General features: G+C 53.3%; 1 protein-coding gene across 3 annotated transcripts in view; it reads left to right on the top strand.

Moving 5' to 3' along the window:
* Window positions 1-4,195: 4,195 nt before the first annotated feature.
* Window positions 4,196-15,273, top strand: part of CD99 (CD99 molecule (Xg blood group)) — a 56,964-nt gene continuing 45,886 nt past the window's right edge. For all 3 annotated transcript variants that reach the window (XM_012471706.3, XM_021677283.2, XM_012471707.3), the window contains exon 1: window positions 4,196-4,271. In XM_012471706.3, the coding sequence (XP_012327129.1) occupies window positions 4,202-4,271 (70 nt within the window). In that variant the 5' untranslated portion in view covers window positions 4,196-4,201. The remainder of the gene's footprint in view (window positions 4,272-15,273) is intronic.

Here is a 15,273-nt window from a genome sequence, read left to right on the forward strand (position 1 = left end):
GACAGAGTGACATTCTGTCTCAAAAAATAAACAAAAGAACTAACTCTTAAAAATTAAAGACACATGGAAGATTTCCGCAGGAGGCCGGGAGCTACCAAGGGTTACGGTTGAGATGCGCAAAGTGGCCACTTGGGTCCCTTGGAAATGGTCAGAACTTCCTTATTTCCTGAGCGTCCCCTGGTGAAATAAACAGAACACATGGAGGCTGCCCCAGCAGGGAGCTCCCCATCACTCACTCAGCCTGGCTCGTGGCCTTCAAAAGATGCTTCTCATGGCGTCTGGATACAATTCGGAATTCAGAAGTCCTTTTCAATTAATTTAATTCGTCTGGATACAATTCAGAAGGCCTTTTCAATTAATTTTCATTCTGCAGGTGAGAGTCTCCTGGTGCCAGCTGCAGAGTGTCTGCAGAATATTATGGAAATTCGTATTTCGAGCCAAGGAAAGGTAGCATTAAAAACAAGAAAGAAAGAAAAGAAGGCAAAAGGCATCTGAATAAATGAATTACAAACAGACGTGTCGCAAATGCTTATCTGTGTGACCATAAATACAAAGCCTCAAAGCCTGGCCTTCAGAAGCCTCTGTTCTGTCTTTATTATGGCGGGTGACAGCGACCTCTGGCCCTCCCTGAAAGGCAGCCAGATTCCAGGCTCTGCTGGAACAGGACAGACGGTCAGAGAGAGGCTTCAGCTGCAGTGCCGTCCAAATATCAGAGGCTGGAGGCGGTCCAGGCTAGGGCATTTCGTTTGGAGGTAACGGGTGAGAAGCAGCAAGCTCTCGGGGAGAGGGGTGTTTGGCGTTTGAGACAGCACGGAGACCCGGGTTTCTTTTCATCTCTGCTTCATCCCAAGTCGGAGTTGCTTCATGACGCCAAAATCCCTGGCGAGCTGCAGCATCCCCTTGCTTCTCCAAGAGAGCCACCAAGGTCCTCCTGCTTGCCTTGACACAGCCTCCCTCGACCCCAGCCCAGGACTACAGCCATGGAAAAAGAAAGTGCTGACTAGGAGACAGTCAGTGGCACATGGGGGTCGTGGGACAGGTGCAGGAGGAAGTGTCAGGGCAGGGTCCCCAGGTGAGTAGTTCATCCAGGTTCACTACAAGACGCAACACTTTGAAGGTGATGCTTCCATGAAGAACGACTGCATTTCTCCTCATGCTTCTACAGTGCAATCACATCGCTGGGGTTTTGCTGGCTGAAAAGAAAACGAAAAAGAAAACATGTATCCTCCTTATATGCAGGTGTGCAAGGTCACACTGTCAGTTTTGAACACACGCATCACTCACACAGCTGAGCCGGTCCCTGGGGTGCAGGTTTCTGACCTAGGGGCGAAGGTGGCCTAAGAAGGGGTGGGCATGGCGGCAGGCAGGGGATGGCTCAGAGCCCCTGGCCCAGCTGGCTGCACAGCAGGTGTGCCGGGCCAGGAATGGGCCGGTAGATGGCACAGGGTTTTGTAAACCAAAAATACAAGTCTTTGGAAGGCCGGGATGGGCGGATCACTTGAGGTTAGGAGTTCAAGACCAGCCTGGCCAACATGATGAAACCCCATCTCGACTAAAAATACAAAAATTTGCCAGGCTTGGTGGCGGCACCTGTAGTCCCAGCTACTCAGGAGGCTGAGGCAGGAGGATAGCTTGAACCTGGGAGGTGGAGGTAGCAGCGAGCTGAGATCACGCCCCTACATGCCAGCCTGGGCAACAGAGTAAGACTCCATCTCAATAAATAAGTAAATAAATAATAAAATTCTAAGCCCCGCCTCCCCGCCAGTCCCACCTTCAAAACCATCTGAACGGACTTTCTCCTCAGCCACACATCTTTTAAAGTTTAACCAGAGAGACTGTTTGAGGCGGTGATGGGAAGTGCGGTGGAACATGCCTCATGACACCTCTGTGGTGAAAGAAAGCATTTTACGGCCTCTTCTCTCTGAAGTGGCAGCTGAAGGCTGCCTGCTGGAAGGAGAACTTGGGTCTCCACAATCGTTTACCTTCACTCAGACACTCCTTTCCACTGATCCCAGGTCTTTAGAGAAACGCAAGCAATTGTCAATCAGAAAGTTCTAAAATCTACCTATAAGCTGGAAGCGCCCTTGCTTCCAGTTGTCCTGCTTTTCTGGATAAACCAATGTGTGTGTTAAATGTATTTGATTGCTGTCCCATGCCTCTCTAAAATGTGTAAAACCAAGCTGCGCCCCGAGCACCTTAGCACATGTTCTCAGGACCTCCTGAGGGCTGTGTCACAGGTCATCGTCACTCATATTTGGCTCAGAATAAATCTTTTCAAATATTTTACAGAGTTTTTGTTTTGTTTTGTTTTGTTTTTGAGATGGGGTCTCGCTCTGTCACCCAGGCTGGAGTGCAGTGGCCTGATCTCTGCTCACTGCAACCTCCACCTCCCCGGTTCAAGCTTTTCTCCTGCCTCAACTTCCTGAGTAGCTGGGACTACAGGTGCAAGCCACCACACGCAAGACGGGGTTTCACCACGTTGGCCAGGCTGGTCTCGAACTCCTGACCTCAGGTGATCCGTCTGCCTCGGCCTCCCAAAGTGCTGGGATTACAGGCGTGAGCCACCGTGCCCGGCCTAGCTGGACTCTTTTCGTGGGCAGTTTGAAGGGTGGAATGCAAGAATACTCGTGGGCAGTTTGAAGGGTGGAATGCAAGGGTGGGATGCTTCTCAGGCTGCAAAGTTGTTCTGCTGCCCTGCAGGAAAATGGCTAGAATCTTAGGCTTAGGTGTTCACAGAAAGCATATTGTTAGTGTGGGGAGGCCTGCAGACGGCGCGACAGGGGATCTCTAGACTCAAAACCCACTGGAAGGCGAGTCGCCAATGACCAGGGCTAGGGCCCAGGTGCCCCAGAGACGGAGGCGACCAAGTTCCCTATTGTCCCCCACTAATCCCCATGACTAGGAGTCCTCACTCCCAACCTTGTCCTGGGGTTTTGGTGGGGGGAGGTGGTTAAACTGCCTGAGCACAGAGGCGCCTCCAAGGGTCCTTGTTGGTCCTGTGCAAAGGGGGTGTCCGCCCCCGCCCCCGCCAACCCTCCTGGGTTCCGCCCCAGCTCGGATGCTCTAGAAAGGACATGGGGTGGGGGTCGCCTGTGGAGGCGGTGGGGGCCCACGCCTTCCTGAGCAAGGAGGGAATTGCTCTTTGCTCCTCTCGGGGATCCCCCTGAGATCCTCGGGAACAGCTGGGAGGGGCCCCCACACTTTTCCCAGCAGGGGAGCCTGGAGAGTGTCCTTTGCTCCCACTGCAGAGCAGGGGAAGGTCCCTGTTAGGGGCGGCGAAGGGGCTGCAGGGGTGAGGGTGGAGGGCTAGTGTTTCCAAGAAGGGCTGCAGTTTCGTTTCGCTGCAGTTAGAGGCGTGCATTTAGGGGTGTAGACAGGGAGGGACCCGCACTTTCCCAAGCAGGGGACAAAGTTTCTTTAGCTCCCACTAGAGACAGGGGTGTGGGGGTGCGAGTGTGGGGGTGGGATGGGGTGGGTGAGGGGTCCTTGTGAAAGGAGCGACGGGGCTGCAGGGGCAAGTAGGGAGAGTTACAGGTTTTCAAGAAGGGCAGCAGTTTTGTGTTGCTATAGTTAGAGGCGTGCATTGAGTGGGTGTAGGGAGGGAGGGACCGCACTTTGCTGAGCAGGAGACCTGGGAGTTTCTTTTGCTCCCACCACTGACCAGGGGGCGAGGGGGTCCTTGTGCAAGGGGCGGAGAATAGGCTGCAGGGGCGAGTCGGGAGGGGATTTGGGGGCTATAGGTTTCCAAGAAGCGCGGCAGTTTTGTGCCACTATACTTAGGGGCCTCCGTGGGGCGTGCAATTTACGGGGGTGCAGAGAGGTGGGGGATCCGCACTTTCCTTCACTTTGCTCCGGGTCGGCGCCTCCTGGGCGTCCTGGAGACGGGACTGTGGGTGTGGGGACTCCACAGTGTGCTGGGAAGGGAGGGGGTGTCCCGTGCTCCCCTCGGCCCTGCCCGCCTCCTTCTCGGTCCCCTCCCCCGGCCCGGCGTTCCCGCCCCTCCTAAGCGCGCCGAGGCCGGGGTGTGGTGGGGCGGGGCGGGGCGGGCGCAGCCGGGGCTGAGCCTGCGGGGCGGCTCCCCTCACCCGCCCTCTTCGGGTCCTTCCGAGCTCCGCCCCACACGGCCCGGGGGTGCCAGTCCCGCCGCCGCCACCGCCCGCGCGCTGCACTCGGGAGCGTCCCTGCGCGCACTGGGCGCACCATGGCCCGCGGGTCTGCGCTGGCGCTGCTGCTGCTCCTCGGCCTGCTCCGCGGTTTGGTGGCCGCCCCGGGTGAGCCAGCGGCGGGATTCGGGGGGCGCGGGCCGGGCCTGGGGATCCGCTCGCGGGTGCGGAATTGGGGGGCGCCCCGCGGGGACACGGGGACCCCCGTTCCTAACCGCGGCGGGACGCGCTGTGGCCGGGGGCGGGGGGTCCAGGCACGGAGGAGGCGCCCGCTTTCTCCCCAGTTCACTCCCTGGGGCCGGGTGGGAGTCGCATTCCAGAGGGAAAAGGTCAGCGTTTGTTGTCGGAGGCGCAAACTCTTAAAGGTGGGGGGGACCTTGGGAGAGGTGGCATTTCATTCTTCCTCATCCCGGCGACTCTCTAACGGATCCCTGCCCATTGGCATCAGCCCCTGACCCCACCCCGCTCTGTCCCCCCAGGGTCTGGGACTCGCGTCTTTAGGCCGCGCGCCGAGGCCGCGCTGGAGTCGCCTCTCGGAGCCACGCCCTGCGTCCCGGGCCTAAATTTGGAATCGCTGGGAGCCCGGAGGATGGGGGGAGGGGAAGGCAAAGTTGGAAACAAACTTCGAGCCCTGAAACTGTTCAAAGATCCTGTGTGGATGCAGGCCCCGGGGATTTCGGAAGGAAACGCGTGGTTAGGAAATTCGCCATCTGTAGCGCTGGAGAGTTGGGAAAACAGAAGAAGTATCCAGAGAGGCGGGAGCCACGGTCACCCTCCCGCGCCCTAAACCGGGCCTCGTTCTGGTTATTATTATTTACTCGTGTTTTTCTGTTTCCCTCGCGTCGAAAGGGAAACGGGGACCCCGCTGGGTGCGATGTGCTATCCATTCCACTAGCCGGTGCGTTTCTGCCCCTTCCTGTGGGCAGGCTTTTAAGAAGAGCGGCTTGCAGGCGGTGTAGACTTGACCGGCCTTATCAGGGCTGGACGAATTGAGGAATGAGAGGCGGGAACGCCCAGCTCTGGGAGGGCAGAGGAGGCCCGGTCTGTGCCGCGAAATTTCCTGCTGGTGTTGACAGGACGTAGCTCAGCCCGGAGCTGCGGTGACGAGGCCTGGTCTCTGTTTTTAGGGAGGAGCTGCTAATGGGTTTACACGCTCTTTAAACGCTACCCGGCGGCGCTTTCACTTGGTAGAGTGGACAGACGGTGTAGCCGGCTCCGTTTTGTAAAACTTGGAGGCGTTTTACAGCCCGCAGGGAGGTTCCAGACGCGGCTTCCTGTTTCTCTCTTTTTTCCTTAGCAGGCTGCGCCGCCGGCGGGACGGCTCTGTGGGGTTTGATCAGCTGCATTTGCTCCCCAGGCACCTGCAAAGGGCGTTTTCCCTCGTCTGTGTGCTAACGCATTTCTTCATCCTTCATGCATTGATTCCGTCCCTCCTTTGCAGCTGCTGTGTGCTGGGGGTCGGCAAAATATATACAAAAGAGTTCTGGTGTCTGAAGAATGTAGTTTCCAGAAGAGAGGCAGCTAAACAGGCGGACAGGAGACGGGGCGACAGGGACCGCTGTAGTCCAGCACTAAATAACTCAGGCGTTCCAAGTGGTGGAGCTTGGTGAGGGGCTTGGCTGGGTTTTGAAGCCCTGGGGACAGAATTGCCGGCTGGTCCGGCTTTACTAGTCATTAAAGGAGAGAGGGGGGTAAAGCCTTATCTTCTCTGAGCGCAAGACAAGCTATTTGCACACTTTTTAAGCCCACAGTAGTGTTCATCTGGAGCTCCCTGGTTTTGGAAGCAAACTGAGCTTAGGGACCCCGAGACTGCTGAGACTTTGCGTCCAGGGAAGGGTGGCTGCATAGGGAGCGGGTGGGTGCGGAGGGCAGCGGACAGGGAGATAGCAGGGGCCAGTCTCTCCTTCCAATCGCAGACGAAGGCTGGGTCCTCAGCGCGGCTGGATGTCCTTGGGGGACCCTTCTCAGTGCCACCCTACTAGAGATGGAGATGGAAACCCCCTGTCCCAGTCATATTAATACACGTGTTGTTTCATCAGGAAACTTCACCTTTGAGTTGGTGATGCTCAGACACACACAGACACACACATGCGCACACACACAGACACACCGACACACACAGACACACACACGGAGCCTGGGGGGAGGGCCTCACACAGATGCCGACAGCCCTGGCCTGATCTCAGACACACACAGACACACAGACACACACAGACACACAAACACACAGAGACACACACAGACACACACACGGAGCCTAGGGGGAGGGCCTCACACAGATGCGGACAGCCCTGGCCTGATCTCAGCGTTTTGGGGACCCAGGCCCCTGTATTCCTTGGTGTCTTCATAAATACTCAGGGGCATAGATGGGACGGATGGAGGAGGCGGGAAGGCTGCAGAGGAAACGAGGAGGCACCAGCTTTGTAGAGAGGAGGACATCCCCCCCAGGGCGACATTGGCCCTCAGAAGACGGTGGGACCTGCCACCATCCTGCCGTGGAAAAGGCTGCTCAGGGAAGCCTCTCAGAACCCTTTGAGGCCCAGGACAGCTCCCAGCACAAGGAACTCATCTGGTGCCAGGTGCCAGTCGTGTTGAGGGTGGAAAACCGGGAGGAGGGCTTGGGAGTTGTATGTATGCACAGATTTAGGGCTGGCCCTGCGGTTGGGAGTGTCCCATCCCTGACGGTAGCGTAGAACACACCCGATGCATCCCTGCTCTCCAGAAAAGGCTGTTTTGACCCCGGCAGGCACAGCAGCCTGGGCAGTTTGAAAACCTCCAGACGCCTACGTGAGCCACATCTGTGGAACCATACCAGGTCTCTTCAGGATTCCTTCACCCCAGCAGAGCAAGCCTGCGCTTCGCTTTCTCGGCCTCTCCTGCGCTCCTGTCTGCTGCCCCTGGGGGTGCGTAGAGGTTATTAGGGGAACGTTTCTGCCTTCTGGGCAGAGGAAGTGGGTTTTATCCTCCAGCGAGTTTGCCTTGATTTTCGGCCAGCCGTTTGGCTCTGGTAAAAGTTGATTGTTTTGCATTTAACTGCCTGCTTTTAGGCCGGGCGAGGTGGCTCACACCTGTAATCCCAGCACTTTGGGAGGCCAGGGCCGGTGGGATCACATGAGGCCAAGAGTTCCAGACCAGCCTGGCCAACGTGGGAAACCCAGACTCTACTAAAAAGAAAAATTAACCGGGCGTGGTGGTGCACGCCTACAATCCCAGTTACTTGGGAGGCTGAGTCACGAGACTTGCCTGAGCTCGGGAAGCAGAGGTTGCAGTGAGCTGAGATCGTGTCACTGAACTCCAGCCTGGGCGACACAGAGAGACTCGGTCTCAAAAAACACCTGGGTAACACAGAGAGACTCAGTCTCAAAAAACAAACAAGCAAATAAAAAACCTCCCTGCTTTAGCTCTTTCTCCTTTCTCTGTCTGTGAGACACAGTTTTCATGTAAGGACAAATACTTGTGTTTACACTTTGGAGATATTCAAGAACCTGATTTTTCATTTGTTTGTTTGGAAGCCACTTTTCTTCTGGAAGGCCCTACAGTGGTTTCATGCTGTCATTTAGAAAGAAATGCAGCGCATACGACACTTTCACCAATTCAGCACTTAGGAATCGTGGCAGGATTTCATGGATGCGGTCTGGAACGCTTTCTAACTTAGGTATCTTCCCCAAGGGAGATGGACTTCTCACTAGCCACATGGAGCGTGTGGTGCTTTTCAGTTGGGCTGAACATTTTCAGATCACTCTCGTTACTTTAGGGGAAAAGAATCGTGTCCTTTGTGATGTATAGACACGGTAAGAAATAAGACCTGTGTGTCTTTAGGGGTGCAAAGGAAGAGCAGTTTGATTTTGTTTTTTTATAGATGGAATCTCTGTTGCCAGGCTGGAGTGCAGTGGTGCCATCTCGGCTCATAGTTCAAGCAGTTCTCCTGCCTCAGCCTCCCAGTTAGCTGGGATTACAGGCATGCAACGCCATGTCTGGCTAATTTTTGTATATTTAGTAGAGATGAGGTTTCGCTATGTTGGCCAGGCTGAAAAATATTTTTTTGAGGTTGGAGGTCTTGCTCTGTTGCCTAGACTGGAGTGCAGGGGTTTGATCAGGGCTCACTGCAGCCTCCACCTCCTGGGCTCAAGCAATCCTCCCACCTCAGCTTCTGCAGTAGCTGGGACTACAGGCACACACCACCATGCCTGGCCACTTTTACATTTCTTTGTAGAGACAGGGTCTTGCTATGTTGCCCAGACTGAAAAAAAACTTTTTTTTTTTTTTTTTTTGAGACAGTCTCGCTGTGTCACCCAGGCTGGAGTGCAATGGCAGGATCTCGGCTCACCGCAACGTCTGCCTCCTGGGTTCAGGTGGCTCTCCTGCCTCAGCCACCCGAATAGCTGGGATTTCAGGTGTGCACCAGCACACCTGGCTAATTTTTGTATTTCTAGTAGAGACGGGGTTTCACCCTGTTGGCCAGCCTGGCCTCGAATTCCTGGCCTCAAGTGATCTGCCCACCTTAGCCTCCCAAAGTGCTGGGATTACAGGTGTGAGCCACCTGAAAAATCATTTTTAAAATCAGCTGTCCTGCATTCTTACTTGGAAGGGACTCCTGTAACCAAAGACGGCTTAACAAGGGGAAAACAAAGCAAACTTTGTCATGCGCTTTTCACTGATACATGGGGGAGACCCAGGCATGGGTCCTTTTCAAGGAGGAGGGTTGGAATTCCAGCTGCTCTAGTGTCCTCAGCAAAGGACAGTCCGTTTTTAGAGCATTGGCAAGACAAAGACGAAGGACTCTGAGTCTTCCGGGGAGAGAACGAGATGGCAGGGAAGCTTCCTCATTCCGAGTCCTGCGGTTCAGCATCCCGGCCTGTGAGGTTTTATTTTCACCTGCCGTCAGTGGTTCCGTGGTTCCGTGGTTCCCCTGTGTTCTCCCTGCTGGGGAGGTGGGGTGGGGATTGCTGGTGACCGTGGGCTCCTGGAGCTGCGGGCTGCACGCTGGCCAGGGCTTGAGGCTTTGCTGCTGTTCTTTTTTGATTGAGCCCAGTCTCTTGGCTGAAACACGGTTATTCACCACCATTTCTAGTACTGTTTGTCCAACAGATACCTTTCACATCTCTAGAGACCAGAAGGACTTCCTCTTCTTGAATTTCCTGTTGGGTATTCTTTCTTGGCGTGGTTCCTTGGCGAGTTTTGGGGAGATGGCCATGGGCGTGTTTCTCGGGTTTGTTTTTAGAATGAGTCACGGTTGCCACCACGCCTCACCTCGTGCGGTCTCCCAGTCATCGCAAGAACATTTCCGCCAAGCAGGAAGCCAGAAACTTCCTTTCTTCTCCCCGCCGAGTCAGATTCAAACCAGCGTTTTTCAAGTGGGCTGCGAAAGGAGCGTGCAGCCACCGGCTCTGCAAAGAAAATTCATCCGAGGAGAGGAGAAAATCCTCGCGGGGTGCGTGGAAAGCCTTGCTGAAGAAGCAGGACGGGCAAAGCTTGTTCTGCGCTCTCTGTCCGGGTGGGCTGGGCTGAGATCGAAACCCTGTCTGTCACCGCAGGCAGCAGCTGGATGAGTTTGAAAGCGGTTGCAAACCCCTTTAAAGCACTTTGCTTTCTCAACTTTTAGTGGTGTTCTAGGCTGGGGTGGGCCCTCTGTTTTTGACAAGCATCTGGAGGAGTGCTTTGCTGCGACTTTTTGGGGAGCAAAGCCGTTTCTCTGAGGGCACGGTTTAAAAGCTGATAACAGTGTAACTGGGGCCGGGCGCGGTGGCTCACGCCTGTCATCCCAGCACTTTGTGAGGCCGAGGCAGGCGGAGCACGAGGTCAAGGGATCGAGACCACCCTGGCCAACATGCTGAAACCCCATCTCTACTAAAAATACAAAAATTAGCCATGGTGGCAGGTGCCAGCTACTCGGGAGGCTGAGGCAGGAGAATGGCTTGAACCCGGGAGGCGGAGGTTGCAGTGAGCCGAGATGGCGCCACTGCACTCCGGCCTGGTGACAGAGTGAGCCTCCGTCTCAATAATGATAATAATAATGTAATCAGTTGAGCTGCCGGTCCTTCCTGAGGCGGCAGCAGACCAGCCAGAGCTGTTACATTGCAGAGACTCTGCACGCCTTACTCGTGGGACACAGTGCAGCCGGAGAAGGCTCTGTTTGTGTCTGCTTTGCCTGACCCTGCAAAATCATCGTCTAAATGCGCCCTGGCAAGCATTGATCCACGAGGGGATGCTGACCCGAAGGAGCCTTCGTATCTGCGGGAACACGATGGACGGGAATGATGACAAGAATAAACACACTGCACTGTCCTTCAGGGCCAAGGGACTTCTGGAGGCACAGAGATGTTATAACTACTGCCAGGTCTCAAAGATTGCCAGTCAGCCTCTCCTGCGGCTGCTGCTGGTTTTATTCTTCTGGGGGGAAGGGGTTGGTTCTAAATGTGAATTAACACGGGGCTGTCTTCGATGAGTTCAGCACGAAACGTTCTCAGCAGTTGAAGGGACACACACACAGAGTTAGGCATTTAATGCAGAGATTCACACCTAGAATAGCAGGACGGGGAAGGTTTGGATGTGGCAAGCAGGAGACAGATATGAACACGCGACTTCTGCGGACCCTGCAGAGGCCACCATGAAGGTAGAGGGCCTCCCATGTTGAGGTCTTTACTCAAGAGGCTGTGGTTGTGGTCTAACGTAGCGTCCAATAGACACACAACACGGACAGCTACAGCCACGTCTGGGAAGCGGCTTCCACTCTTAAACCGCAAGCCCCTTACACACTCATCATATCATAAACGTATCACTGGGCGGCGGCCTGTAATCTTTTTTAAATTTTATTTTAAACTTTCCCAGGCTGGAGTGCAGTGGCATGATCGTAGCTCACTGCAATCGACCTCCTGGGCTCAGGTGACTCTCTCACCTCAGCCTTTTGAGGAGCTGGGACCACAGGCATGTGCCACGCTCAGATTTAATTTTTTAAATCTTTTTGTAGAATAGGGGTCTCACTATGTTGCCCAGGCCAGTCTCGAACTCCTGGGCTCAAGAACCCACCTCAGCCTCCCAAAATGCTGGGGTTGCAGGCGTGAGCCACCATGCTCAGACTGCAATATTATTATTATTTTTTGAGACAGGATCTCACTCTGTTGCCCAGGCTGGAGCGCAGTGGTGTGATCTCGGCTCACAGCAGCCTCGAACCCCCGGGCTCTGAGCCTCTTGTGTGTAGTTAGAGACAGAGTTTCGCTCTGTTGGCCAGGCTAGTGGGCACATTTTAATATTTTAATCCTACAGAGTCCAGGCTAAGAACACACTAGCATCTGTGACGCCCGTCCCTCCTGCATTCCTGATTTCTGGGTGACGGTTTCAGATGCAGACCTGCTTGACCCCCGTCCATTGGCTCTTGCTGACCTAGATCCGAGGTTCTCAGCTTTGGCCCCGTTGCAGGAAGCTTGGAAAAGTCACTCTTGCCCAGGACTTTCTGGGTAGCCTGCTTTATAGATGTGTTAGGCGTTTTTATTTTAATTTTTTGAGGCAATATTTTTTTTTTGTAGCGACAGGGTCTTTCTATGTTGCCCAGGCTAGTCTTGAACTCCTGGACTCAAGCCTTCCACCTGCCTTGGCCTTGCAAAGTGTTGGGTTTACACCCCGCTCTTAGGAATTTTCAGAAGCTCCTCGGAGGCTCTGCATGTGTGGCTCAGTTGCCAAACCCACTGAATTGTTATTCTAGCGGATATTCTGTTTATCCCCTCCTACGTGCGATTTCCCATGACTGGTTCTCGAATGTGAATGTCTGTGCTGTGGACTACATTATTCAAAGAGCATTCAGTCTGTTCTCTTCAGCAAGCCCTTAAGATATATCTCGTGGGATTTTTGTAGATAAAGACGCTGGGGTTAGAGAGTTCAGGAGCTTGCTGGTGATCACGTAGTCAGCGTGGGGAAAAATGCTCATGGACATGAGTCCATCCATCCGTCCATCCATCCACCCACCCATCCACCCATCCACCCATCAACCCACCTGGGCATAGGGGCTGCTGGGCCTGGGAGTTGGTAGCTGCATGTGCAGGGTGAACAGACCTCTCCAGGCCCAGCCTTGTGGACCCTGAGGGACACCTGCCTTCACCACTTGTGTGACTTGAAGGGGAGGAGAATGTCCTGAATCAGCAATGGGCATTTTGATATGGAAGAAAACTCCCTTGAATCTTGTCTCAGACCAGTCACTGAGGCCTCTCCAGCTCCTCAGGGTCTCTGTGTTCTAGGTGTACATATGTCCTTCCATCCATTTACCCATTCATCCATGCATGTATGCATCCATCCATCCATCCATTTATCCATCCATCCATCAACCCATCCTTCCATTCACTTTGCATCCATCCATTCATCCATGCATCCATCCATCCAACCTCCCATTCATTTATGTATCCATTCATGCACCTGTCCATCCATCCATCCATCCTCCATCCATCCTCCCATTCATTTACCCGTCCATTCATGCATCTGTTCATCCATCCATCTATCCATCTACCCATCTTTCCATCCACACATACATCCATCTATTCATCCACACTTTTAGTTCATCCAGCCACTCATCAATTGGTAGTCATCTATCCATCACTCATCTATCCATCCATTAACCCATTCTTCAACAGTTTACCCGTCCATCCATCCATTCACCCATTTATCCATCCATCCACTTATCTATTCATCCATCTATCCATCCATCCACCCACCTACCTACCAATCCATCCATCCACCTGCCATCTATCCACCCACTCATCCACTCAGCTACCCCTCCATTTATTCATTCATCAATCCATCCACCCACCCACCCATCCACCTATCCATCTATCCATCCATCCACCTATCTATCCATCCATCCATCCACCTATCTATCCATCCATCCATCCATCCACCTACATACCCACCTACTCATCAATACACACAACCATCCATCCACCTATCTACCATCCATCCCATCACTGCCCATCCTTCCACTCATCCAGCCAACTACCCATCCATCCACCCAACCATCCACCTACTCATTAATTTATCCACTCACCCACCCATACATCCATGCATCCATCCATGCATCCATCCATCCATCCATCCATCCATCCACGCACCCACCCACCCATCCATCCATCCACGCACCCACCCACCCATCCATCCACCTATCTATCCATCCATCCATCCACCTATCTATCCATCCATCCATCCGTCCATCCACCTATCTATCCATCCATCCATCCATCCACCTATCTATCCATCCATCCATCCATCCACCTATCTATCCATCCATCCATCCACCTATCCATCCATCCATCCACCTATCCATCCATCCATCCATCCACCTATCCATCCATGCATCCATCTACCTTTCCATCCATCCATTCACCTATATACTCACCCACCCATTCATCAATTCACCCATCCACCTATCCACCATCCATCCCATCACTGCCCATCCTTACACTCATCCAGCCAACTACCGATGTATCCACCCAACCATCCACCTACTCATTAATTTATCCACTCACTCACCCATGCATCCATGCATCCATTCATCCATTAATCCATCCATCCATCCACGCACCCACCCACCCACCCACCCACCCATCCATCCACTTACCTGCCGTTCATCCTCCCTCCCAGTCCTTGGCTCTTTTGTGTATTCCTTTAGCCAACATATGTTGAAGTTAAATGCTCCCTCTGTTCTTGGTGCTGTTTCCTGTGGGCACAGAGAAGACATACCTGGTCCCCGTTTTGTGTTCTCTGCCTGGGCAGTAATGACCAGGGTATCAGTTTGGGCATGGAAGCCCTGAATGTCTGGAAGCACAGAGCAGGGACCACACTCGCGCAGGGGGTCAGAGAGAGTTCTCCCAGGAGGGGTCCTCCCTGGAAGCTAAGCTTCCGAGAATGAGCAGAGGGAGGCAGATGTAAGGAAGACGAAGACTGTCTCACCCTGGTAGAGAAGCAGTGAGAGTGAGGATGGGGAAGCTGCAGTTCATCTCAGACTATAGGAGCTGCAGAGCCATATGGCCGCCTCTGTTGCCATTGCTGAGGAGTGCAGATGTGAGTTCCCCTGAACGGTTTGACGCAGACCCTTAACCTGCAGGCTCTGCAGGGACACTTAACATGCCGAAGGCCCCTCTTTGGGTGGTAGCACGGAGAACAGGTCGGAGGGGCCGGTGCTATTTTTAGCAGAGCCTGGATAAGTCAGCAGAGGTAGAAGAGAAGAGACAAGCTCTCTTTAGACATATTAAGGAAGTAAGAATCTGTAACAGGTGTCTGCCTGCAGAGTTGACCACACGTTTGCATCACATGGGTAGGCTTTAAAATATACACACCTGCATCTCACCTTGGAAAGTTTCTGATTTAATTGGCCCGGGCGTGAGGATTTAGGAAAACCCCTCCGATGTGTGTGATTTGCTGCTGGAGTTGAGAACTGAAGTCTGCAGCCGTGCTCCTTAAACTGTAATGCCCTTACAAATCGCCTCTTACACATGCTTGTGAGAAAGCACTTGGGTTGGCCACGGAAGAGGATCACAGAGGGCTTCCTGGAGAAGGTGACATTCTGCCACAGCCTTGAGGGGTGAGTAGAAGTTTTCCCGGTTCAGAAAGAAGGGATAGGCTTTCGTGGCCTGGTAGAGGATGCAGTGAGGCAGATGAGGGGCCCAAATTCTGTGACCTTCCTTCCACACACCAGGACACGCCTCTATCAGTCCCATGGTGTAACAACCTAATTCACAGGATGTTGCAGAGGGCGAGAGATTTTAAATTTTCTGAGAAAGCGAATGATATATTTTGGACACCATGACAAGTACTGTTATCGTTTTAACCTGTGTACACACAACCTTCATCATTCAAGGATTCTGTATTCGTGAACTTGCCCCCTCACTAAAATGTATTTGTAATCCTCTCATCAGTATTCCTGGCATTTAGTTTTTTTTTTATTTGGAACTTTCATTTTTGATTCGGGGATACACGTGAGAGTTTGTTACATAGGCAGACACGTGTCATGAGTGTTTGTTGTGCAGATGATTTCATCACCGTGGTATAAAGGCCAGACCCAGTCGTTACCTTTTCTGTTCCTCTCCTTACACTCGGCATTTTTTGTACATGCACAGAACAGCAGAAAAAC

Source organism: Aotus nancymaae, unplaced genomic scaffold, assembly GCF_030222135.1.
Source record: "Aotus nancymaae isolate 86718 unplaced genomic scaffold, 86718_ANA_hifiasm-v0.15.2.pri h1tg000111l, whole genome shotgun sequence".
NCBI lineage: Eukaryota > Metazoa > Chordata > Mammalia > Primates > Aotidae > Aotus > Aotus nancymaae.